The sequence below is a fragment of the Prunus avium genome, chromosome 6, assembly GCF_965620075.1.
Source record: "Prunus avium chromosome 6, drPruAviu1.hap1.1, whole genome shotgun sequence".
In the NCBI taxonomy this organism is placed as follows: domain Eukaryota; kingdom Viridiplantae; phylum Streptophyta; class Magnoliopsida; order Rosales; family Rosaceae; genus Prunus; species Prunus avium.
The window spans coordinates 22187772-22212058 of NC_142289.1; the positions used below are offsets into that span (position 1 = coordinate 22187772).

Below are 24287 nucleotides of genomic sequence, written 5' to 3' on the forward strand. Positions count from 1 at the left end.
ATCCACATCCTTTTCCTTTATATATTTTCGGCCAACCTCATTTTCCTCCACATAGGTAGGTAGAACAAGTGACCGTATTGTAGTCACTTGATGATTTTCTTGCTGTGGCTGAGATTTAAGATTGTGATTAAGAGTTTGCTCTTCAACCGCAAGTCGCGAGGCAATTTCAAGCAAACCTTGGATCAAAAGTTTGTTGGAAGCATAAAACCCATCCGCCATCTCCATAAATACATCTTTCACTTTAGATGTTTCCTTTATGAAATTTTGATGTTCTTTTTCCATGCGGTCAACATATGGCCTCCCACTCACGCTAAGAACATTTTGACCATCATAGCCATTAGGATGATTCGTTTGGTGGGAGCCATAACTAGGTTGATCATAAATATTGGCCGGATTATTTTGGGCATCTAGGTAAGTGTATTGCCCTCCGGCCACCTGATTGTACTGGCCATTATAGTCATGTTGGCCATTCGCATAATTTTGATATATCATATTATTTTCTCCATGATTGTTGTTTCCGCCATGTTGGCCATTGAATTGGCTACCAGAGCTATATTGATATGTAGAATCGTATTGGCCGCTATAGCCACCTTGACTGGTTTGACCACCAAAGCCTTTTTGCTCATTCGAACCATTTTGGTTCATAAGATCATATCCGCCAATATAATTGTGCCCGCCATATTGGTCACCAAATCCTCCAACATAGTTGTGCCCACCATATTGGCCACTAAATTGACTACTTGAGCCATATTGGTATGTAGAATCGTACTGGCCGTTATAGCCACCTTGATGTGTACAATTATATTGGCCATTTTGGTTGTGGTTACCATATTGGGCGGTGGATTGGCTACTCGAGCCATAAGAATTATAGCCACTATAGCTCGTCGGCTGGTAGGAATAATTCCATTGATTTTGATTACTCATATAGTGTGTCCCACTGGGCGTGCCAAATTATGTTTCCCTCTTTTCGGCCCGGTAGGCCGATTGAAGAAGTTTTTGGTCCTTCTTCTTTTTTGAGTGCGGGGCGTGCCACCACCAAGCCCCGAATTTGGGCTTGAATGGAATGTATGGATGTGTTGCGTCCGAGATTTGACTTTAAGCAAACGATTGTTCGGCCGAGCCAGGAACCTCCTCACGGCCTAGGTTCTTTCACTACCTCGGAGTCAAGGCTTTATGTGAGCAACCAAATGATGTGGAGTGGGTGGAGATGAAGATTGAAGGTGAAATGTAATGAAACGAAGAACACGTGCGTAAAGTAAAAGGTGCTTGAATTTAAATATAATTAAAAGACAAGTGCGAAAAGTAAAGTGCTTAAAAATAAATAATTTAAAGACGAGTGCGTAATTTAAAGTGCGTAAAATAAAGAATGTAAAGACGATTGCGTAATGTAAATTGCATAAATTAAATAATTGAAATTCGAGTGCGTAGAGTAAATTGCATAAATTAAATAATTGAAATGCGAGTGCGTAAAGTAAAGGGCAGAAAGTAAACTAGATTACGAATAACAGTGAAGATAACATGAATTGAAATTATTGTAATTGAAATAGAATTGAAAAACAAGAACAAGAACATAAAGGCATAATTGAAATCTTCGGAAACTAGAGTGGAAAAAATAAGAACTAGGCTATGGCTACATTATGCTACTCCTAGGATAGAAATTGAAGAGAATGTAAAATGACAAGTTGTGTGTTGTGTCGGGGGTCCTTTCTCTCTTCTATAAGCTTGGTATTTATAGGGGCTTCGGTGCGTCTCAATTTGGTCGGTCGTCAATTGGCCTTCAAATCAATCATAATTGCTCCAGAATATCTTCAATCCCTTGTCTCATGCATGTGATTTAATATGAATAATAATATTTGATTTGATTTTCCTTCCATCTTGAGCTCTCCCACAATAACTTCGGTTGACCATCAATCTGGCATAATTCCTTCTATATTTGAATTGTAACCTATGAGAAAATCCTCCTACGAATTCTCTCTCTCCTTATTTAAACATTGGTTGATTTCATGTATTCGGCCGCTTTTAGTCATTCGATCGTATCTACACTTTCGGCCCCTTTTAGTCATTCAACCGCTTTTATGCTCTCGGTCGTATTGATATGCTCGGCCAGATTAATGTACGCAGCCACATGTAGATATTCGGCCACCTTTATGATTTTGGGCTTCTATCCGACTTTATTGATTAGGCCCACTGATTGGGCTCAATGTTAATTTACTTGTCGACTCTTGGGCCTGACCCAGTCCAATTTCAACCAGTCCCAAACAGAGACTTTGCACCACTTTGCCAATTGAATTTTCAATGGACAAGTTCATTGGGCTTGAGACTTGCACTTGACAGCCCAACATATTTTAATGGGCATAGCCCATGACTCTATGTCTTGGGCACTAGGCCTTATTGCGTGGACGAACCCATGAAGCCCATAGTCCCTTATTGACTCAGCTTTGAATTTTGGTGGAACTATATTTATTGCAAGTGGACATTAATATGGCTCTTTTTGTATAATTAATACTAGTCCAATTCCATTTTTAGTTACTTTATAATTGAATTTCACCAAGTTCTCCAGCTTGTTTGTGCCTAATAAATCTCGGCCGCGAAAGCCGACCGAGGGAACTTCCTCTCAGCCTTGGCACCTGCCTAGGAAAGGCAAACATGGCAGGGTGTTGTTCGTTTTCTTTCATGCACCTGCTCAGATACACGGCCAAAGTAGGAGAATCAAGTGATATCGCCACATGGCATCATGGCCCCACGCTTCATTGAATGAAGTAGTGCCTCTGATCACAATAGAAAGCCCATGATCCACAAAGAGCATTAATGAGCCAAGAAAGGGGGGACGTGATTGAAGTCAGATGCGGTGAGTAAAATCAGGGATTAGGTGTGAAAATCCCACGATTTTGTAAGGTTAACCCACCAACCATCAGACTAGAGCATTAAATGCGTCTCCACGGCCAAAGCAGAACCCACGATCAAGGCGGCGACCGGGATTTATGGGGTCACACCACCATGCTTCACGATCCCAAATGCCGATTTGACTACCCACTTGCTCTGATCAGGCCCATCATGCAGAGTTTCAGCCTCAATTGTCTCTTCAGAGCTCCTCCTATAAATACCAAGCTCGAACTACATTCAAAGGGTTCAACACCAAACACAAGCCTCCCACGGAGTAGAGTACATTTTTCTGTCATTTACTTCTTGTCATTTACATTCCTGTAATGCCATTTCAATACATTTACTTGTTTTCTTAGGAGTAGTGGCAGTTTGTAAAAAAATCAATTCATCAATATGTCACACGACCCTTGATTTTCAAGGCGTCGGAGCACCATCCTTGTTACTCTTTCGTTCATCCCATATATCATACGACCATCGCCACCCAGCGACGCGTCGGAGCACCACCTAAAACCACCATCAGCACCACCATCAACGGCCTTGTAGCTCAGGCCGTGAACCTAACGGCCGAGATCAGTTCCTCTCTTGGCCACAATCGTTTGATTAAAAGTTAGACTCAAACAGGCGCATCACTCATATATCCAACCAATCATATCACCCTCAAACGCACGGTGAACCGTGCTGGCACACCCGTGCATCCAATCGCACAAACCCAAGAAGGACGACCTGTGTTGACGCAGACCCACTTAGCCCGGAGCACCAGGTCGTGAGATTCGCGAACGCCAACACTTTTTGGCACGCCCGGTGGGACCTCTATATCATTGTCGGAACCTTGTGGTGGAAACTAGGTCGCAGGCAAAGCACAAAAACAAGACAGTCGAAATGACTTATGAGTCTCCTGAGTCAACCTCGCCGATAAATATTGATAAGCCCATATTTTATATATATTTTATGCCTCCTTTACTTATCTATTTGTTAATTTCCTTGGATTAAATTGGTTGTTTTAATTAGTTTTGTGAGATTTGTGAAGGAATTGTAAAATTTGAGAAATTGAGGTAAAAAGGGGCAAGAAGATGAAGATTGGAGATTAATCAAGTCAAGAAGCCAAGTCATTCCTTTTGTCGCAAGGAATGTTGTCAAATTTCCTAATTCAAGATGTTTCAAGTCTTATCAAGTCAAGCAAGGAGAAATAAAGAAGACCCTATTTTGGAAGGAATCCTACTTTTATAATAATTGTAATTATACCTTAGATAGGTAGGATTTGTAGGAGTATTATAAATAGGGAGTTTAGGTCATTGTTCAAAGGACCGATCGAATTACCCACCATCAAATTCCTACACATTCATACTCATAGCCGAAATATCCAAAGGAGAATACGAAGAGAGCTTGCGCAACCTTGGCATTCTACTTGGAGAATTCGGTGCCTTCCATGTCTTCATCAACTATCAAGATTCTCAATAAGTCCTTCATGAACTAATTCCTTTTACTAGGGCTACGATGTAGCCTAGCTATGAATACTCAAATTCTTTGATATTGTTAATTTTATTTATCTATACATGTTGAGTGCTTGTTACCGTTCTTAATGCTTTCAATTAATTGGCCACTAATTGCATGATTGGAAGAATTAGGTTGAAACCGGAAGGAGATTCCTAGTAAATAGCTTCTTGTAACAAGTACCATAAATTACATAGCCGACTCGGAAGATTAGGTTATGGTTTGTGTAATCTTCATTGTTTTCCACAAATCTTAATGGGTTCTTAGCTATCTAAATCCATAACTAGGAATAGAGTGGGTTGACTGTAAGGAATACAACTAATATAACTCGGAAGAGAGTATTAGTGAGGTAAGGGAAAACGATTATCAACATGTTAGGTAATTAGGATTAACAAGCTAGAAGGATTTGGGAGGGATTAGTTAGGTGAAATCGATGCCCTAGTGCTTTATCATCTTTGTTTTCATCTTTTACATTATTTCCATAATCTCAATTTATTTTGCTTGCTTAATTAGATTTTAATCATCATAATTCTCTTTTCGTTTAATTCAAATATAATTAGAAATAAATCACTCTAGTATTTAATAGATTACTTGATTCCTGTTGGAACGATACTCTACTTACTACTATATTAATTTGAGCGATATTGTCCACTTGCAATTAATCACATCAAATTTTGGCACCGCTGCCGGGGATTGACTTAGTCTGTTATATTAGTGCGCTTTATTTTCTAGTTATACCTTGAATATTTAATTAGTTAATTTTTTTTTATTTTAGGTACTTTTTGAGTTCAATTTGAATTCATTTTAAATCAAAAAAAAAGAAGAGGAAACGTGAAAAGCTTCAAACCATCAGCAAACAAAAGGCAAAAAGAAAGAAGCCCAGTGGCAAAGAAAGGAGAAAAGAAAAAAAAAAAAAAAAAAACAGCAACAAAATTTTTTTCACGCAGCCATTAGGAATTCAATTTCTATTTCCATTCAACTTTCTGTTTTCCTTTTACAATTAAAATTTCTTTCCAATTTTATTTGGGTTTTGTTTCCTTCTTTTATTCTATTATCTCCTCCTTATTTAAACAATCCTTTGTCATTGTTTGCAGGTACAACAACTTCGTTTCTGAGCATACAGTGAATGACTGGTACCCGTTCTTCAACTAGCCAACTAGTTGAATTGGAACCTGAGATTGAACAAAAACGTCAAGCAATTCGTAGGAAACAAAAACAAGACAGAGAAAAGAAGAATCAACAACAAGAAGAAGAGATGGCCCTTGTACTGAATGAAACAATGGGAGACCTTGATATCCCAACAATTCCGACATCACCTTCAAGCATCGTTCTCCTTGCAGCTGCCAGGAATTATGAATTGAAAAATATTCACTTTAATATGATGCCTTCTTTTCATGGTTCTGGTTCTGAAGATCCTTTAGCTCATATTAGAGATATTTTTAACATGGTTTCTAACATGGCTTTGACAGAGGGAGTCACTGAAGAACATCTCAGGATGAAAGTCTTTCCCTACACATTGAAAGATAAAGCAAAGATGTGGCTAAACTCCTTACGGCCTGGATTATTGACTAGCTAGACAGAGGTACAAAACAAGTTCTTGGAGAAGTTCTTTTCGACTCAGAAAACTGATGCACTAAGGGATAAAATCATGCAATTCAGTAAACAGGCCGATGAGTCATTTTCAGAAGCGTGGGAACGTTTCAATAATTTTTTAATACAGTGTCCTCACCATGGTTTGCCTACTTTAGTTCTCATGCGTATTTTTCATAAGGCACTAACCGTTTCGAGTAAGGCTGCAGTGAATAACTATGCAGGTGTATCTATTAAGAACAAGACGCCAACTGAATGTCAAACCTTGTTTGATACGCTAGCAATCGAAACACAGCATTCTGATACAAGAGGTAAGCGTGCCGGAATTTATGAAATTGGTAGTTCTAATGCTTTTGCTTCTAAAGAGCAGGTTGACGCTATAACTAGTAAATTGGACGCCTTGCTTGCTATGAATGGGAGAGCACCAACACAAGAGATTTGCTCCATTTGTGCTGTTCCCGGTCATGCCACCATATCGTGTCCTCATGGAGTTGATTTTCCAGAATTTTTGCAAGAACAAGCCAACATGGTGAATACCTATAGACGTCCCGGCAATGATCCATTCTCCAACACATACAATCCGGGATGGCAAAGGCACCCCAATTTTTCATGGAGCAATAATCAGAACGTACAAAAACCACCAGGTTTTCAACCACAAGAGAAGAAAAATAACTTGGAAGACATAATCGCACAACTCGCCACAAATACAAATCAATTCATGAGCAAGACTGAGACGACCCTACAAAATCAAGCCGCTTCCATTAGAAATTTAGAAGTTCAAATGGGTCAATTGGCGAGTGCACTCACGGCACGAGAAAGAGGAGTTTTGCCCAGCCAATATGAGGTTAATCCGAAAAATCAAGAGCATGCGAAGGCAAATACACTTCGAAATGGGAGACCCATCAAAACCGCTATAGATTTGGACATAGAAAAACACCACCAGCAGTTGAGAGATACGGGAAAAGCTGAAGAAAATGCCCGAAGCTCCACCGAAAATTCAGCAACAACGACAATAAATTTGGAAGAGAAGACCAATGAGCAAGCATCCACAAATCTCACCCCAAAATCCTATGTTCCATCGATTCCTTTCCCACAACGCCTGAAGAAAAATAAGAAGGATGCACAATTCTCCAAATTTCTTGAAATTTTTAAGAAATTGCAAATTACCATTCCATTTGGTGAAGCACTGGACCAAATGCTGAACTATGGAAAGTTCCTCAAGGACATCTTAAGCAAAAAGAGGCGTTTGGAAGACACAGAGACGGTGAAGTTGACGGAGGAGTGCAGTGCAGCAATACAAAGGCAATTACCACCTAAGCGAAAGGATCCAGGGAGTTTTTCTATTCCTTGCACCATTGGCACTATTTCTTTTCAAAGAGCTTTATGTGATCTAGGTTCTAGTATAAAATTAATGCCTTTATCTATTGCTAAAAGAATTGGTTTGGGAGAAATTAAGAAAAATACTATTTCTTTGCAGATGGCGAATAGATCCCTTACATATCCTCACGGAATTCTTGAAGATGTACTAGTGAAGGTGGATAAATTCATACTTCCAGCTGACTTCATTATCTTGGATATGGAAGAAGATGTCAACATTCCAATTATTTTAGGCCGCCCATTCCTCATTACCGGAAGAACATTAATTGACGTAGAAAAAGGTTCTTTGATCCTACTAGTAGCTGATCAAGAGGTGGAAGTCAAGGTTTTTGATGCAGCCAAATACCCCATTGATTCAGAGTATTGTTTCCAATTAGAGGTTATAGATCATGTTGTTCGACGACAATTCAAAGTGGAGTACCCGAAAGATCCATTAGAAGCAAGTTTGGTCCATGAGATAGAGATTGTAAACGAGGAGCCACGCATGCTTGAAATGGTGAACTTGCTGGAAGCTACACCGTCGTACAAACCACCCTTCCACCGAGAATTTGAGCCACTTGGTGCCGCCGCCACCAAGCCCGTCCCAAGCACCGTTGTCGCACCAACCCTCACTTTAAAGCCACTACCCTCGCATTTAAAGTATGTCTATCTTGGTACAGCTCAAACTCTCCCAGTCATTATTAACTCTGAGTTACTTGAAGAGGAGGAAGAAAAATTACTTCAAGTTCTAAAAAAGCATAAAACAGCTATTGGGTGGACCATTGCGGATATTAAAGGGATTAGTCCTTCTACATGCATGCATAGAATTGTATTGGGGGAAAATTTCAAGCCAACAGTAGAAAATCAAAGATGGCTAAATCCAAATATGAAGGAAGTTGTTCGTGCTGAAGTTCTCAAGCTTCTCGATTCTGGAATTATTTATCCAATTTCGAATAGTAATTGGGTAAGCCCAGTCCAAGTAGTGCCAAAAAAGGGAGGAATCACGGTAGTAAAGAATGACAACAACGAGCTCATTCCTACAAGGACCGTGACCGGTTGGCGTGTATGTATTGATTATAGGAAGCTCAACACCGCAACTCGTAAGGATCACTTCCCTTTGCCGTTTATTGATCAAATGTTGGAGAGGTTAGCTGGCCATGCCTATTATTGTTTTCTAGATGGCTATTCGGGATATAATCAAATCCCAATAGCGCCCGAAGACCAAGAAAAGACTACCTTCACTTGCCCCTTTGGTACCTTTTCCTATAGAAGCATGCCATTCGGTTTGTGCAACGCCCCTGCTACTTTTCAACGTTGCATGATGAGTATATTCTTTGATATGGTGGAGCGCTTTATTGAAGTATTCATGGACGATTTCTCTGTTTTTGGGTCATCATTCGATTCTTGTCTCTCAAATTTAGCCTTGGTTCTACAACGCTGCGAAGAAACTAATTTGGTTTTGAATTGGGAAAAATGCCATTTTATGGTAAGAGAAGGAATAGTCCTTGGGCACAAGATTTCAGCCAAAGGGATTGAGGTTGACAAAGCCAAGATAGATACTATTGCCAATTTGCCACCACCTACCTCCGTGAAGGGAGTCCGAAGCTTCCTTGGTCATGCCGGGTTCTATCGTCGTTTCATTAAGGATTTTTCAAAGATTACGAAGCCATTATGCAATCTCCTTCTCAAGGATGTCACATTCCACTTTGATGATCAATGCTTGGAGGCTTTCAAGATTCTAAAGGAGAAACTTACATCCGCTCCAGTCATTATCGCACCAACTTGGGAAGTACCGTTCGAAATTATGTGCGACGCGAGTGACTATGCTGTAGGGGCTGTTTTAGGCCAAAGGAAAGACAAATTGCTTCATGTGATTTCCTACGCTAGCCGAACTCTCAAAGATGCCCAATTGAATTATGCCACAACCGAGAAAGAGCTACTAGCCGTTGTCTTTGCATTAGACAAGTTTCGTTCCTATCTCATTGGTTCTAAGGTAATTGTTTACACCGATCATTCCGCTTTGAAGTATTTATTATCAAAAAAAGATGCAAAACCACGGTTGCTTCGATGGGTATTGTTATTACAACAGTTTGATTTGGAAATACAAGACAAAAAGGGGTCTGAAAACGTCGTGGATGATCATTTATCTCGGCTGATCCAAGATAGAGACAAGGAAAAACTAGCTGCTGCCATACCTATAGCTGAGACATTTCCCGACGAACAACTCTTCAGCATCCAATCTTCCATTGCCCCTTGGTATGCCGACTATGTCAACTATTTGGCTAGTAATGTCCTTCCACCCGACATGACTTTTCAACAAAAGAAAAGGTTCTTCTCACTAGTAAAGTATTATTATTGGGATGATCCTTATTTATGGAAGCATTGCCCCGATCAAGTTATCCGAAGATGCGTGAATGAGTCCGAGATGGTTGGTATTCTTCATCATTGTCATTCACTAGCATGTGGAGGTCATTTCGGAGCCACCAAAACAGCGGCTAAGGTACTCCAATCGGGATTCTTTTGGCCAACTTTATTCAAGGATGCTCATACATTTGTCCAAGCTTGTGATCGTTGTCAAAGAACCGGGAATATTTCTAGCCGAGATCAAATGCCGTTGTCCAACATTTTGGAGGTTGAAATATTCGACGTTTGGGGAATTGACTTCATGGGACCTTTCCCACCATCTTACAACAATCTCTACATTTTGGTAGCCGTTGATTATGTCTCTAAGTGGGTTGAAGCCGTGGCCTTGCCTACCAATGATGCCAAGAGTGTGCTCGGATTCTTAAGAAAGAACATCTTTACTCGTTTTGGTACTCCGCGTGCCATAATTAGTGATGGAGGTACGCATTTTCGTAACCGTTCTTTTAATTCTCTTCTTGCTAAATATGGTATTACACATAAGGTTGCCACTCCTTATCATCCCAAAACTAGTGGGCAAGTAGAGGTTTCGAATAGGGAATTAAAACACATCTTAGAAAAGACGGTTAGTGCCTCTAGGAAAGATTGGTCCTTGAAATTGGATGATGCACTATGGGCCTATCGAACGGCATACAAAACACCCATAGGTATGTCCCCTTTTCGACTTATCTTTGGGAAAGCTTGTCACTTACCCGTGGAACTTGAGCATAAAGCTTATTGGGCTGTCAAGACACTTAATTTCGACATGCAAGCCGCCGGTGAAAAGAGAACCGTGCAATTGAATGAGATGGATGAGTTCCGGAATGATGCATATGAGAATGCAAAGATTTATAAAGAACGTACTAAGAAATGGCACGACAAACATATTATTCGGAAAGATTTTTATGTGGGCCAAAAAGTTCTTCTCTACAACTCTCGTCTTCGACTCTTTCCCGGAAAACTCAAGTCTCGATGGTCTGGACCTTGCACGGTATTGCAAATATTTCCGTATGGTACTATTCAAATTCAACATGATGCTCTCGGCACTATCTTCAAGGTGAATGGACAACGTTTGAAGCCATACTTGGAAGCAAATTTTGATCACCAAAAGGAGACCCTTGCTCTCCATGAACCCAAGTGATCATCTTCAAAAAGTCGGGCTAGCGACTATAAACCAAGCGCTTGTTGGGAGACAACCCAACTAGGTACCTTCGTTCCTTTCTTTTCAATTTATTTTCCATCCTTCTATGCCTTTACTAATTGTTACATGCATTTACTTTAAACATTGAGGACAATGCTTAGTTTAGGTTTGGGGGTGTGGAATTTTGTTATTTTGTTATTTTTGTTGTTATTAGAGTTTTGAGTCATAAAGAAAATAAAGAAAAGAAAAAAAACAGATTTTATGTTCCAAAGAAAGGATTTTTGTGTTTCAAAGAACTTTTTTTCGATTTTTTCTAGCCCCAAGATGATTGGACCATGTTCCAGATGTGTTATAGATGTAGTTTTGGTCATTAGATGACTTTAAAACCCAGAAAATAGCAAAAGAGGGTATTATGTTCTTATTTTGGTCAAAATCAATATTTTTGCCTCTTTTCTTTTTTGTTGTTTTTCATGTAAATTTGAAGCCACCAACATGTTTAGAATGGTTATTATGATGATTTGAAACAGGTTTGGGGGTCTCAAGTTGTTTACATGACGTTTTAGGAGGATTTGAAGCTAAAAAAGTGGCCTAAAACCCAAAAAAGGCTAGCTGCAAATTGCCCAGAAATATGAAGATTTTTTGTCACAAAAGGGTTTTAGCGACGACTGTGCATCAGATTTTTCGTTGCTAAAGGTTTTCAGCGACAGTGTTCATCAAATTTTTCGTCACTAAAGGTCAATTTTCCAGAATTTTCTGATTTCATTCCAAATCAATTCCGATCTATTACATTCGCGATCAAAGATTTCTAGGAGCTATTCCAGGTGTGTCCTCTTCCTTTTGATGAAATTTCTTTGTTCATAAGCGATTAGAACTCATAAATTCATGCATATTTGTTTACAAAATCACAAAATTCCTTTAACTTTTTAAAAAATAAAAATTTGTTAAAGTTTTTACTTTCTCTTACTAATAGTGATGTATATGTAATGTTTAATTATATTTCTTTAACTAAAGTGTTGCCATGAAATTTTATGCATCATAATTATAGCACTTCACATAGCCATGCTTCAAGTATTTTGATGGACAAGGTAGCTATACTTGGATGATTGTGGAGAAATAGTGGAGACTACCATTGTGAAATACTTGAGCCAAATTGCCATTTATTGAGAGAGTATTTGAGATTATTCTTATTAGCTATTTTCATTCCTTCTTATTATTAGATTGATCTCATTAAGCTTTTAAATTGAATACTAAAAACTAATCTCTATTTTGTATGAGTCATCTTATGCTTTTACTTTTGAGTTGGATGGACCTTGAGAGATGATGTTAGGCTATGCATGTTTTAACCATTAAATAAAACCTCATGTCCTACCCTTTGTGTGTGCCATCAACCCTTTGAAGCCAAACACTAAGCCTTTTCTTTCATCACCCACAATTTTTTATTACCCCTTCTCACCCTATTTTTAGCCATACCCTATAACTTGAGAGATGCCATGGCACATGAAGACAAAGATGAAGGTTGAGCTCTACATCAATAAAAGAGGTGCGTGTACCTAGGAAATATGTGCTCAAAGTTCAAGAAAAAGAAAAAGGAAATAGAAGAAAAAAATAAAGAAGATATATATTCAAAAAGAAGAAAAAAAGAAAAAGAAAGAGAAAAAAAATAAAATAATAAAGCATATCAAAAATCCTGGACGCCTTTGTGAAGTAAATTTGAAGAGCCAAGCCTTATAACACGATAAATGCCTTGGTATGTCTCAAGTTCTAGTTTTCCTATCCTTTCTTTCATAACCCATAACCTAGCCCTTCATTACAACCATAGTAAAGACCTAATGGATCTTTGGGGACTTCTTACTCAAAAGTGGAGGTATGTACTTCATCTATGGTTCTTAGTATTTGATTTCCTTTCCATGAGATCTATTTTTAGAAATTTCCTTTTATTCATTTGGATGCATATGTGTCTTATATTTTGATTTCTTCACCTAACTTCATTCACATATGCGGGGTAAGAGTGCAACCCTAGGTTCTGTGAGAAAATTGAGTGTTATCCAGTGAGGCATAGAGTCGAGGCGAATTTGTACACACGCCGAGTGTGGTTATCTTTAAGTTCGAATGCTTGAAGTATTGGCTTTACACTTTACACTATGGTGCATTTTATTTGTAGTGGCATAACTTTAGTTTTTGAATTGTGATTGACATTCATTGGTTATTATTAGTTTGTTGGAAGTATTGTTTTAACGAATTTGTTTTGCAAGGAGCGTTTGTGGGTGTCGTGACTGGTAAACCCTCAGGAGACACAACTCCTCCTATACTAGGGACACCTAGAGGTTTAAAGGCTTGTGGCACATGCTAAATGCCATCGAGATTACCTGCGAAAGTGGTTTAGTTTAGTTTGTTTGTTTTATTTTATTTTTTATTTTTAGTTTTGCTCGAGGACTAGCAAAAGATAGGTTTGGGGGTATTTGATAAGCCCATATTTTATATATATTTTATGCCTCCTTTACTTATCTATTTGTTAATTTCCTTGGATTAAATTGGTTGTTTTAATTAGTTTTGTGAGATTTGTGAAGGAATTGTGAAATTTGAGAAATTGAGGTAAAAAGGGGCAAGAAGATGAAGATTGGAGATTAATCAAGTCAAGAAGCCAAGTCATTCCTTTTGTCACAAGGAATGTTGTCAAATTTCCTAATTCAAGATGTTTCAAGTCTTATCAAGTCAAGCAAGGAGAAATAAAAAAGACCCTATTTTGGAAGGAATCCTACTTTTATAATAATTGTAATTATACCTTAGATAGGTAGGATTTGTAGGAGTATTATAAATAGGGAGTTTAGGTCATTGTTCAAAGGACCGATCGAATTACCCACCATCAAATTCCTACACATTCATACTCATAGCCGAAATATCCAAAGGAGAATACGAAGAGAGCTTGCGCAACCTTGGCATTCTACTTGGAGAATTCGGTGCCTTCCATGTCTTCATCAACTATCAAGATTCTCAATAAGTCCTTCATGAACTAATTCCTTTTACTAGGGCTACGATGTAGCCTAGCTATGAATACTCAAATTCTTTGATATTGTTAATTTTATTTATCTATACATGTTGAGTGCTTGTTACCGTTCTTAATGCTTTCAATTAATTGGCCACTAATTGTATGATTGGAAGAATTAGGTTGAAACCGGAAGGAGATTCCTAGTAAATAGCTTCTTGTAACAAGTACCATAAATTACATAGCCGACTCGGAAGATTAGGTTATGGTTTGTGTAATCTTCATTGTTTTCCACAAATCTTAATGGGTTCTTAGCTATCTAAATCCATAACTATGAATAGAGTGGGTTGACTGTAAGGAATACAACTAATATAACTCGGAAGAGAGTATTAGTGAGGTTAGGGAAAATGATTATCAACATGTTAGGTAATTAGGATTAACAAGCTAGAAGGATTTGGGAGGGATTAGCTAGGTGAAATCGATGCCCTAGTGCTTTATCATCTTTGTTTTCATCTTTTACATTATTTCCGTAATCTCAATTTATTTTGCTTGCTTAATTAGATTTTAATCATCATAATTCTCTTTTCGTTTAATTCAAATATAATTAGAAATAAATCACTCTAGTATTTAATAGATTACTTGATCCCTGTTGGAACGATACTCTACTTACTACTATATTAATTTGAGCGATATTGTCCACTTGCAATTAATCACATCAAATATTGCTGAGACCGTGCAAATAGTCAGCACCTCGGCCAGCGCTCCAATGACGGTCACTTGCATAGCCGAGTCCATGGAAGAACAAGCTCTGGTGGAGGATCTGATGGCTAAGCAGGCCCACAGGATAGAGACATCCTCTATGGCCACAATGGACAAATTTTCCTCAGAACTACGGACGCTCTTTCAGGAGAGGATGCCAATAACTTCGCCCGCTACACCCCCCAGAGCCGGGCAGAGAAGCCAAGAGCGCGAAAGGATTGAGCCCTACAGGGAAAGCAGCAGCCTCGGCGCCACTGGCCGCGCACCAGCGTCAGGCTACGGTCAGCATTCTCTGCCGTCGACGAATTGCTGGGGGCAGTCCCAGCAGACATGGGCAAATCCCGGCCCAACTTACCCAGCAGAAACGCCGTACGGCCCAATCCATGCTTTGGCCGTATCATTAGGGCAGAATAGCCCCACACATTCCGCGGCCCAACAACTCAGTCCAATCCATACTTTGGCCGTCCAAACGCAGCCTGGCCCCAACGCGTCCACGGCATCATTACAGCAGTACGACCATAAAACTATGGCCGTAGTGCAGCCATTGCAGACGCCGATATTCCCGTCGGGTTCCCAGCTTCAGTACGGTTCGGCCGTCCCGACGACAACACAGACGTACTCAGGCTCCCACTACCAGAGTGGTCCAAACCGGCAACAGGTGGCCACGCCTTTGCGGCAGGTAGACCACACGCACTCTGGCCAAGCCCATAACGCTTACCAAGTGCAGTTCGGTTCAGTCACCGCGGCCGAGCCCATCGTTTAAATGGCCCAGCAGATAAGGCCACAGAACGATGCACAACAGGTCTTGCGACCGTTTGCAGCCCAGCTGGAGCCGCCCCCTCAGGGTCTTCAAGCCGAAGAGGTTCGGCAAATGATGTTGTTCTCCGGGGACGGACATACCTCCTCCATCGAGCACATAGGCCGTTTCACGGCCCAATGTGGGGAGGCTGACTCAGATGCCCAAAAACTCCAATTGTTCGTTCATTCCCTAACCGGCGTGGTGTTTTCCTGGTTTATAAACCTTCTACTGAATTCGGTAAGGGACTGGGCCGACATGGAAAGGATCTTTCATGAACACTTTTACCAGACTAATCGGGAGATAACCATAACCGAGCTGGCAAGGATGAGTCAGGCCGTAGACGAGACACCCCGTGATTACTTGCAGCGATTTAAGACGTGCAGGAACTAGTGCCGAACGAACCTACCGGAAAGGGAGTTCGTCAAAATGGCCGAAGAAGGGTTAGAGTTTGAGTATCGGAAGAAGTTTCAGGGGATCGAATTCCGAGACATGCACGACATGGCGAACAAAGTAGATCGGTACGCTTCCTTGCTAAAAGAGGAGATGCAGAAGAAGACGGCCTCAAAAGAGACGTATTACAAGAACCCCATTGTCTGCTACGCCAAGGCAGACGGCCTAGTCGAGGCCAAGGACGGCGAGATTGAAATAAGCTCAACCAAAGTCAGCCTAGACAAACCGTTCATCTGTAAGGAACTTGTCAAGACCGACAACAGCCGAACCAAGATCCACGATGCCAAGTTTGCGGCCCGAGAAACGAAGGCCTACACCTTCGACCTGATGAGGGTTGAGGCTGTCTTTGATCTACTATTGGCCGAAAAGAAGGTTAAATTATCTTTTGGTCATAAGATTCCAAAGGCCGAGGAACTCAAAGGGAAGACATTCTGCAAGTACCACAGCTCCTGGTCCCACAGCACGAACAACTGTATTGTTGTACGGGACGTTATTCAGAAGCTGATAGATGAGAAGAAACTCCAGTTCTCAGAGAAGGCCGTCATGAAGGTTGACGCCGAACCGTTCCCTCCGCCGGTCATCAACATGGTGAACGGCCAGTTTCAGGCCGAATACAGGGAAGTGCATCGGCCTGGTAAGGCCGCGGTAGGAGGCTCGTCGTCAACAACAACAATGCCGGCCAAGCAAGAGGAGTTATTGCCCGAACCAGAGCTAGTGTTTTGCGACCGATGCAAGGATGAGATCGGCCGAGCCAGGCCACAGGAGAACAAGAGGAAGGCCACAGAGTCTTCTCGACCGATCGCGAAGAGGTTCGCCGATCAACACGGCCACCGACGGCTCCATAAGGCCGTTTTCGATCGATTGGGGGCACGTCCTCCCAGTATCTTGGATAACCATGAGGCCCAGGCCGCCCCAAGACACATCAAGACCTTCAAACCTCCGGCCGTGCAGGATGATCGCTGGTACCATGCACGGCCTGGAGGCAGGACAGAGCCGTTGACAAAAACCCAACTAAGAAGGATGCAAAGGCAGGCTCAGTAGGCCAAGGCGCAGTCAGCCCAGGTCGAGGGTTCCAAACGCCTGAAGGAGACGACAGTTGCGGACGTACGGCCGTCTTTCTTAGCTAGCACTTTTGTAACCAAGGAACCTGCCACTAAGGGTACGGAAGTATGGCGTCCTCGGCAAGACAAGAACCCCTGTGGGGTAGCAAACACCCCCAATGAGGCGAAAGCTGCGGCCCCAGACGGGCCAGACGAGGGTACCGTCGACGTTTACCGTGGAAGGGACCCCCAATTCTCGGCCAACGGTTTGTCCTTCCTCATAGAGTTCCACAAGGATCACTCTACTGCTGACCTATACGGTATGGTACCTGAAAACCGAGAGATCGTGGAGCTGGCCCTTAAGAATACGAAGGCAGAGGGGCTCCTTATTACCAAAGAGTCTAACGCGGCCATCAAGGCCGTGTACCAAGCAAGCCGGGAGGCTAGAGCGAAAGGAATGCCGGGCTACCAACCTAATGAAGGAGGATTGGAGGTCAAGGCTCCTTTTAGCAAAGACAATCTGGAGTACCTCCGCCAATACTTTACCATAATCCGGGCTGATTCTATCTTCGGTCTGATGGCCGAGGAAAAGATCCGGGTTAGCCGATTGGACGAGTACTTAACGGCTAGAGATACGTTGGCTAAGGTGAGACGAGCCCTCAAGGGGAGGTCTAAGGTTTCGAGCTTCTCTGCGGCCAAAATCACCAAGAGCGACATCCCTGTGACCACGAGTCCTATGGATGACTGTGCGGCTGAAGAAGAAGCCGATAAAAGAAACCTGCACAGGCCGAAAGAAGTAAACATGAACATGGTGTTGGTTTTGCCCGCTGAGTTCACGGCCCCAGGGGGATAGAGCAGCAGCCTGGACAATGACGTGTTCGAAGAGCAGTCTAATCAGAGGCCGAAAACAAAGGAGGAGTTGTTGGCCGTGGCTTTTAACGAAGTAATACCCAAAGACGAGCCAAACAAATACCGGCATCTGAAGCCATTATACATCTCGGCTCATGTCAAGGGGATGCCTGTGTCCAAAGTCTTCGTTGACTGCAGTGCAACGGTCAATATTCTCCCCTATTCCCTGATGAGAAAGCTAGACAAATCAAAGGAGGACCTCATCCCTAGCGACGTAGTCATGAGCAGCTTCGTCGGCTATAAGTCCAAGGCCATTGGGGTATTGCCGTTGAAAATCACCGTGGCCGATCAGACGAGAGTCATGGCCTTTTATGTGGTCGAATCTAGTGTGGACTACAACATATTGCTCGGTCGTGACTAGATTCATCAGTCCGGGTGCATACCGTCTTCTCTCTTTCAACTGTTCTTCTTTTGGGACGGCCAGAAGGTATCCATACACCCGGCTGACGAGAAACCATTCGAAGCCAACGCCGTACAGGCGCGGATTTACGACGACGACGTCGAATGGGTCATCCTCACCGGCCACGACCCAAGCGGCCGACCAACCAGGACAACGGCCTAGAAAGTGCTGGAGCTAGGCGCCGAGAATGTCCGACAGGATTCAGCGCGCGAAGGTTTGATCGACCTTACTAGCCTCTAGATGACAGACAAAGCCACCAAAGAAGAGGGAACAGCGGCCATGACCGACTTGCTAGAAAGGCTGCTGGAACATTGGGCGGAAGAATCCTTGCGGCTGAACTCACCTATCAACTTGATCGAGTTCCTCCACGAATCAGATGACGGGGACGTCTTGACCATCGACAACTTGGAAACGGCGCCTACCGAGATGGAGGATGACTACCCCGAAGTTCAGGACCCTTTACTAGAAATAAATGTAGGGACAAAAGCCGAACCACGGCCTCTTTTTGTAAGCCAACTTTTGAATCCTAAGTTAAAGGCCGAGATTATCGGCTTGCTCCATGAATGTAAAGATTGTTTTGCTTGGGATTATCATGAGATGCCTGGGTTGCCGAGAAGTTTGGTCGAGCATGAATTAAAAATCACGGAGGGGTTTAGACCTTTCCAACAACCACCGAGGCGGTTCTCGACCGAAGTACAGCTTAAAGTCAAGGAGGAAATTGAACGGCTCCTTAGAGCCGACTTCATCCGAACGGCTCGATACGTTGAATGGCTGACTAATATCGTACCAGTTTTGAAAAAGACTGGGGCTTTGAGGGTTTGCACCGATTACAGAAACCTGAACCTCGCAATCGCGAAAGACGAATATCCCATGCCTATGTCCGACCTCCTGGTGGACGGGGCCGCGAAGCACGAACTCCTTTCCTTTATGGACGGCCATGCTGGTTACAACCAGATCTTTATGGCCAAGGAAGATGTCCACAAGACAGCATTCAGATGTCTAGGTATGGTCGGAACCTACGAATGGGTGGTCATGCCATTCGGCCTAAAGAATGCCGGTGCAAGGTATCAACGGGCTATGAACCTTATTTTTCACGACCTTATTGGCCGAACCATTGAAGTCTACATCGACGATGTGGTCGTAAAGTCTCCATCCAAGGCCGACCACGTGGAACATCTCCGTCAAGCCTTCGACCGATTGAGGGTGCACGGTCTGAGGATGAACCCTAAGAAATGTGCTTTTGGCGTCACGGCCGGGAATTTTCTCGGTTTCTTGGTTCACCAACGAGGGATCGAGGTGGATAAAAATAAAGCTACGGCCATTATGTAACTCCAGTCCTTCCTCGGCAAAGTCAACTTTTTGAGGCGTTTCATATCCAATTTAGCAGGGAAGATCCGGCCATTGACTCCCCTGCTCAAACTGAAGGACACGGAACGGTTCGTATGGGGGGCCGAGTACCAAACGGCCCTCGACGAGATCAAAAGATATTTATCTCAACAACCGGTCCTTATGCCACCAAGGAGAGGGAAGCCTTTGAGGCTCTACATTTCGGCTTCTGAGGGTTCTATCGGCGGGAGCAGGCCGTACATTATCTCAGCCGCACCCTTAACACGGCCGAGTTGAACTATTTGCCAGTCGAAAAGCTGTGCTTGGCACTCTACTTCGCGGCCACTAAATTACGACATTATATGCTTCCTTCAATCGTTCAGATCATTTCCAAGACCGACCTTATCAAATACATGCTCACCAGACCGATCATATGCGGCTGCATTGGAAAATGGACGATGGCGTTATCAGAATTCACCTTCCAGTACGTGGCCTAGAAGTCGGTCAAGGGTCAGGCTCTTGCCGATTTTCTGGCCTACCACTCGGTTCAAGGGCAGGAGGAGGAGTTGGAAGTTGAGATTGGCATGGCCCGCAAGGAGAAGAACTACTGGACCATGTACTTCGACGGCTCAAGTACCGAGACCACATCTGGGGCCGGGGTAGTGATTGAGTCCCCTCAGGAGCAGAGATGGCAATTCGCATTCCAACTTGATTTCAAATGCACCAACAATTAGGCCGAGTACGAGGCACTCATCATCGGCCTTGAAATTTTGAGGGAAATGAAGGCGACTCGCGTTTTGGTCTACAGCGATTCTCAACTAGTGATCAACCAGCTAACTGAGGAATATCAGTGCACGAGCGAGAATTTAACTATGTATTACGTAACGGCCCTTAATACGGCCGATGAATTTTTTAGGATTTCTTTCGTTCACGTGCCGTGTGCTGAAAACCACGAGGCCAACGAGATGGCCCAGGTAGCGTCAGGCGTGAACATTCCGGACGGTGACCACAACCTCGTGATAAGAGTCGAGAGGCGTACCCTGCCGGCTTTGGCTGAACGAGGAATGACGAGACAAGTGTTTTCAGCCAAAATCACCAACGAAGTCGACGCGGCTGAAGCGGACTGGCGCTACCCTATAGTTAAGTGTCTGCGTGACCCCTCCAGCAATCATGAAAGGACTACGCGCTTCCGAACTCGGTGTTATTTGATCTATCAGAACGAACTGTATCGAAAGGGGTCAGACGGCCTATTGCTCCTATGTCCTAATACTGAAGACGTTTAGGTGATTATGGCCGAGTCTCATGAAGGGATTTGTGGCGCCCATCAGTCCAACATCAAGATGAGATGGTTGGTTTGAAGGCACGGCTACTACTGGCCGACTATTTTAAAAAATTGCATAAATATGTAAGGGGATGCATCAAATGTCAAATCTACGGCCCCATACAAAGGGTACCGGCTGAAGCCCTTCACCCGATCACCAAACCATGGCCGTTCAGAGGATGGGCCGTGCACATCATCAGCAAAATCTATCCGGCCGCGTCCAACCAACACTCATGGATTTTGGTGGCAACTGACTATTTTACTAAATGGGTCGAGGCCGAGTCATATCGGTCAATATCTAGTGCACAGGTAGTTAAATTCTTTGAAAACCACATTGTCCATAGGTTCGATATACCTGAGACCATCACGGCCGATAACGGCCCGGTTTTTGCTTTCGCTGAAACCCAGGAGTACGCCGAAAGAATGGGGATCAAATTGGTTCATTCGACGCCCTACTATCCTCAGTCCAACGGACAGGCCGAGGCAAGCAATAAGGTGATCAAAGGTATCCTTGAGAAGATGATTGATGAGAAGCCTAGAGCTTGGCACGACTTGCTCCCTGAAGCCCTTGGGCTTACCGAGTCTCAAAACGCTCGGCTACTGGCACGTCCCCTTATGCCTTAACTTAGGGCCATGACGCTATCGTTCCAATGGAGTTAAAGGTTCGGTCTCTCCGTGTGACCGAGCAACCAGGGCAAGAAAAGAAGAACTACGTGGAAGCCATGGCTCAGGAGTTAGAAGATTTGGAGCAATCGAGACTTGATGTTTACAACCTGATGCAAGCTCAAAAGCAGATCGCAGCAAGGGCCTACAACAAAAGGGTCAAACAGAAGACCTTCGTCGAAGGCGACTTGGTATGGCGTGCCATACTTCCTATCGGGACTAAGGATCCTCGGTTCGGCAAGTTTTCACCAAACTGGGAAGGGCCGTTTGTTATTGAACGAATTCTTGGCCGAGGAGCGTTTCAGTTGAAAGACAGAGATGGGGAGCGTGACAACTTGCCAATTAATGGCCAATATTTAAAAAGGTACGTTCCATCGCTATGGGAGACGGCCGAGAATGGAGCATAAACAGTAAATTGGCCTGAGATAAGAGAATTTACAAGTAATTCGAAGAAAAGATATACTTGCTTCTTTTTGAAATCAAGAAAAGAACGAGGTTCGTATCTACAAGGAACGGCCAGTTATGGCCAACTAAAAATATACGTAAGATATAAAAGTAAGTCTATTAATGGCCAAGAGTTTAGATTTCATTTAAATTGGAGTTAAAGTTCGTATTTACAGAAAAACGGCCACTTATGGTCGAGTAAAAATGTGTACATATATACATAGAATGTTATGGGTCCTAAAAATCTATAAATGGCCGCCTAGACCCCCTCGCTGAACATTCCCCAAATCAAGCAGGTGATCCGCCTCCAGGTTATGTCCTTGCTGTCTATATCCGCCTGCCACCTCGCCCTGATAAGCTTCCTCTCGGCCAGCGCCTTCTTCTTCTCAGTCGCGGTCTTAAGGATTTTCTTGGCCGAAGACTTCAGCTTGGTGCCGATCGCAACCGCACCGTCTCGACGCTCGAGGATGAGATCCCGATGGGCCTGGAGCTCAGCAATTTGGGCCTCAACCTATGCAAGCTCCTCATTCTCTCTCTGGACAACAAGGTCATTTTCCTTCAGTCGAGCCATAGCAGGTTGGACTTGTTCTTTTATCGCCGCCAGTTCTTTCTCGAGCGAGCACCCCTCGGTCATCCTCATGTTGGCTTCAGCGTATCGGCCGATCATCTCCTCGCCCTTGGCCAAGCGAGCCTGTAGCTCATCCAGCTGAGTCGAATCCAGCAGACCAAGCGCCATAGCTGTATCCAGGCAAGACCTGAACTCCATAAAAGCCTCGGTGGTGGTCATTTGGTGGACTCCCAAGAATAGGAACTCTCGGAGCCGTTCAACAGCGGCCCTGGAATCCTCGTCCAAAGGGGCCGAGGCCGAGCTGCATCCCTCCTCATGAAGGCTAGCGTATAGTTTGGCGAGGTCATCGGAAGAAGTAGGCTCCTGTAAAGGGGGAAAAAGGTTAAGTGCAGAAGGAACAAAAGTTAAGGAAAAGAGAAAACGCTAGAGGAACAATTACCTCGGCGGCCAGCGGCACGGTAGGGATTTCTGCAGCCATGAGCTCAGTCAAAACCGCTGAAACAGCCAGCGGCGGGCTCGGCAAATTAGTGACCATAGCCTCGGTCACGACCGTTGACTCCTGGGACAAAGGTGCTGGGGGCATGGTCACAACACCCGTGGACAGGGGCAAGGTTGGTCTGGGGGGCTGAGAGCAAGAAATCATTGGTTAGGGACGCATAGCAAAATTTGAGGAACTAACGTGTTACGAAAGAGCGAACACTTACCACTTGGGCGACGAGGGGAGACCGACGGCGGCCAACGGCGATTCAACAATTGAAGGAGACCCAGCCACGGCGGCCAACGGTGATTCTGCAGCGGCCGCCTCAGCATGTGATGCCTCTGCGACTGCTATTTCGGTGCTTGGCGCCTCTGCAGCAGCTTCCACCGCCATACCCTGAAAAGAAAACCAAATTGTTAGTACAGAGATATGGCATGAAGCGGGCGAAAAAGGAACAAGGGGATTCCCTTACGGTCGCAGGAGGAGCTTCCTCCTCGTCCTCGCCCTCCGAAAGAACGTCATCACGCCTTTTCCCCGGCGGTTCCACGACCGCCGCCCCAGTCGTCTCCTCTACGGTCGGCGCTTCTACGCTTGCGCCAGCCGTGGCTTCTACTACCCCTGCCTCATGAGGGGCCTCGGTGGCCGTGACCTCTCGGCTCCTTTTGCGGCTTGGAGCTATAAAATCGAACGAATGAGCCAGACATAGGTCAGAAGCAAAGGAAAGAAAGGAAAGAAGAAATGAGGGAGTAAAAGGACAAGTACTTACCAGCAGCAGCACTCGGTCGAGCTGGCGGGGGAGATGACGCGGTCGTAAGCGCCACGGTCCTTGGCGCTGCCACTGCAGCCACCGTCATTGAAGCCGGAACCGTGGGGGATGCTGCGGCCGATGCCCTCGGTCGTGTCACGGCCTGAGCGCTTGGCCCAGTTATCGGTGCATGGCGTTGTTCGGTTGTTGCGGGCCGAGGCGCGGGAACCACGGCTGCAGATGTTGTTTTCTTCCCCCTGTTAGTCTTGAGGAGGAGGGGATCCCAATCTGCATTCTTCAAGGCGCCCCTCACGGCCTCCCCAACTGGCCGAATGAATATGGCTGAGATAAATTCCTCGTACCAGACCCTCCCTTCTTCGTCGGTCGCGTTACGACGCATCCACAGCCTCAGAGTGAGGAAGGTCATCCCCTTCTGAAACTAAAAGGAGATCCCAGCCACGCTGTGGTTCTGGGGGACATCGGCCCTCTAGGACGAAAGCCGGTTGGTTGACAGAGGGAAGAGGGGAACTGTCTGAATCAG

At 43.9% G+C, this 24287-nt stretch overlaps 1 protein-coding gene and 1 non-coding gene across 2 annotated transcripts; one reads left to right on the forward strand and one right to left on the reverse strand.

Moving 5' to 3' along the window:
* Positions 1-6004: 6004 nt before the first annotated feature.
* Positions 6005-6111, reverse strand: LOC148293829 (small nucleolar RNA R71). Its single transcript, XR_015836891.1, has one exon. It is a non-coding gene; the product is annotated as a small nucleolar RNA R71 (small nucleolar RNA).
* Positions 6112-21498: 15387 nt separating this feature from the next.
* LOC148293830 (uncharacterized) lies at positions 21499-21918 on the forward strand. The gene has a single exon (XM_088254616.1). The coding sequence runs from the start codon at positions 21499-21501 to the stop codon at positions 21916-21918; it is 420 nt and encodes a 139-aa protein (XP_088110742.1).
* Positions 21919-24287: the final 2369 nt, after the last annotated feature.

What these genes read in the sequence shown, in the direction of transcription:
- LOC148293830 (XM_088254616.1), top strand. Translation starts at nt 21,499, where the DNA reads ATGGAGTTAAAGGTTCGGTCTCTCCGTGTGACCGAGCAACCAGGGCAA.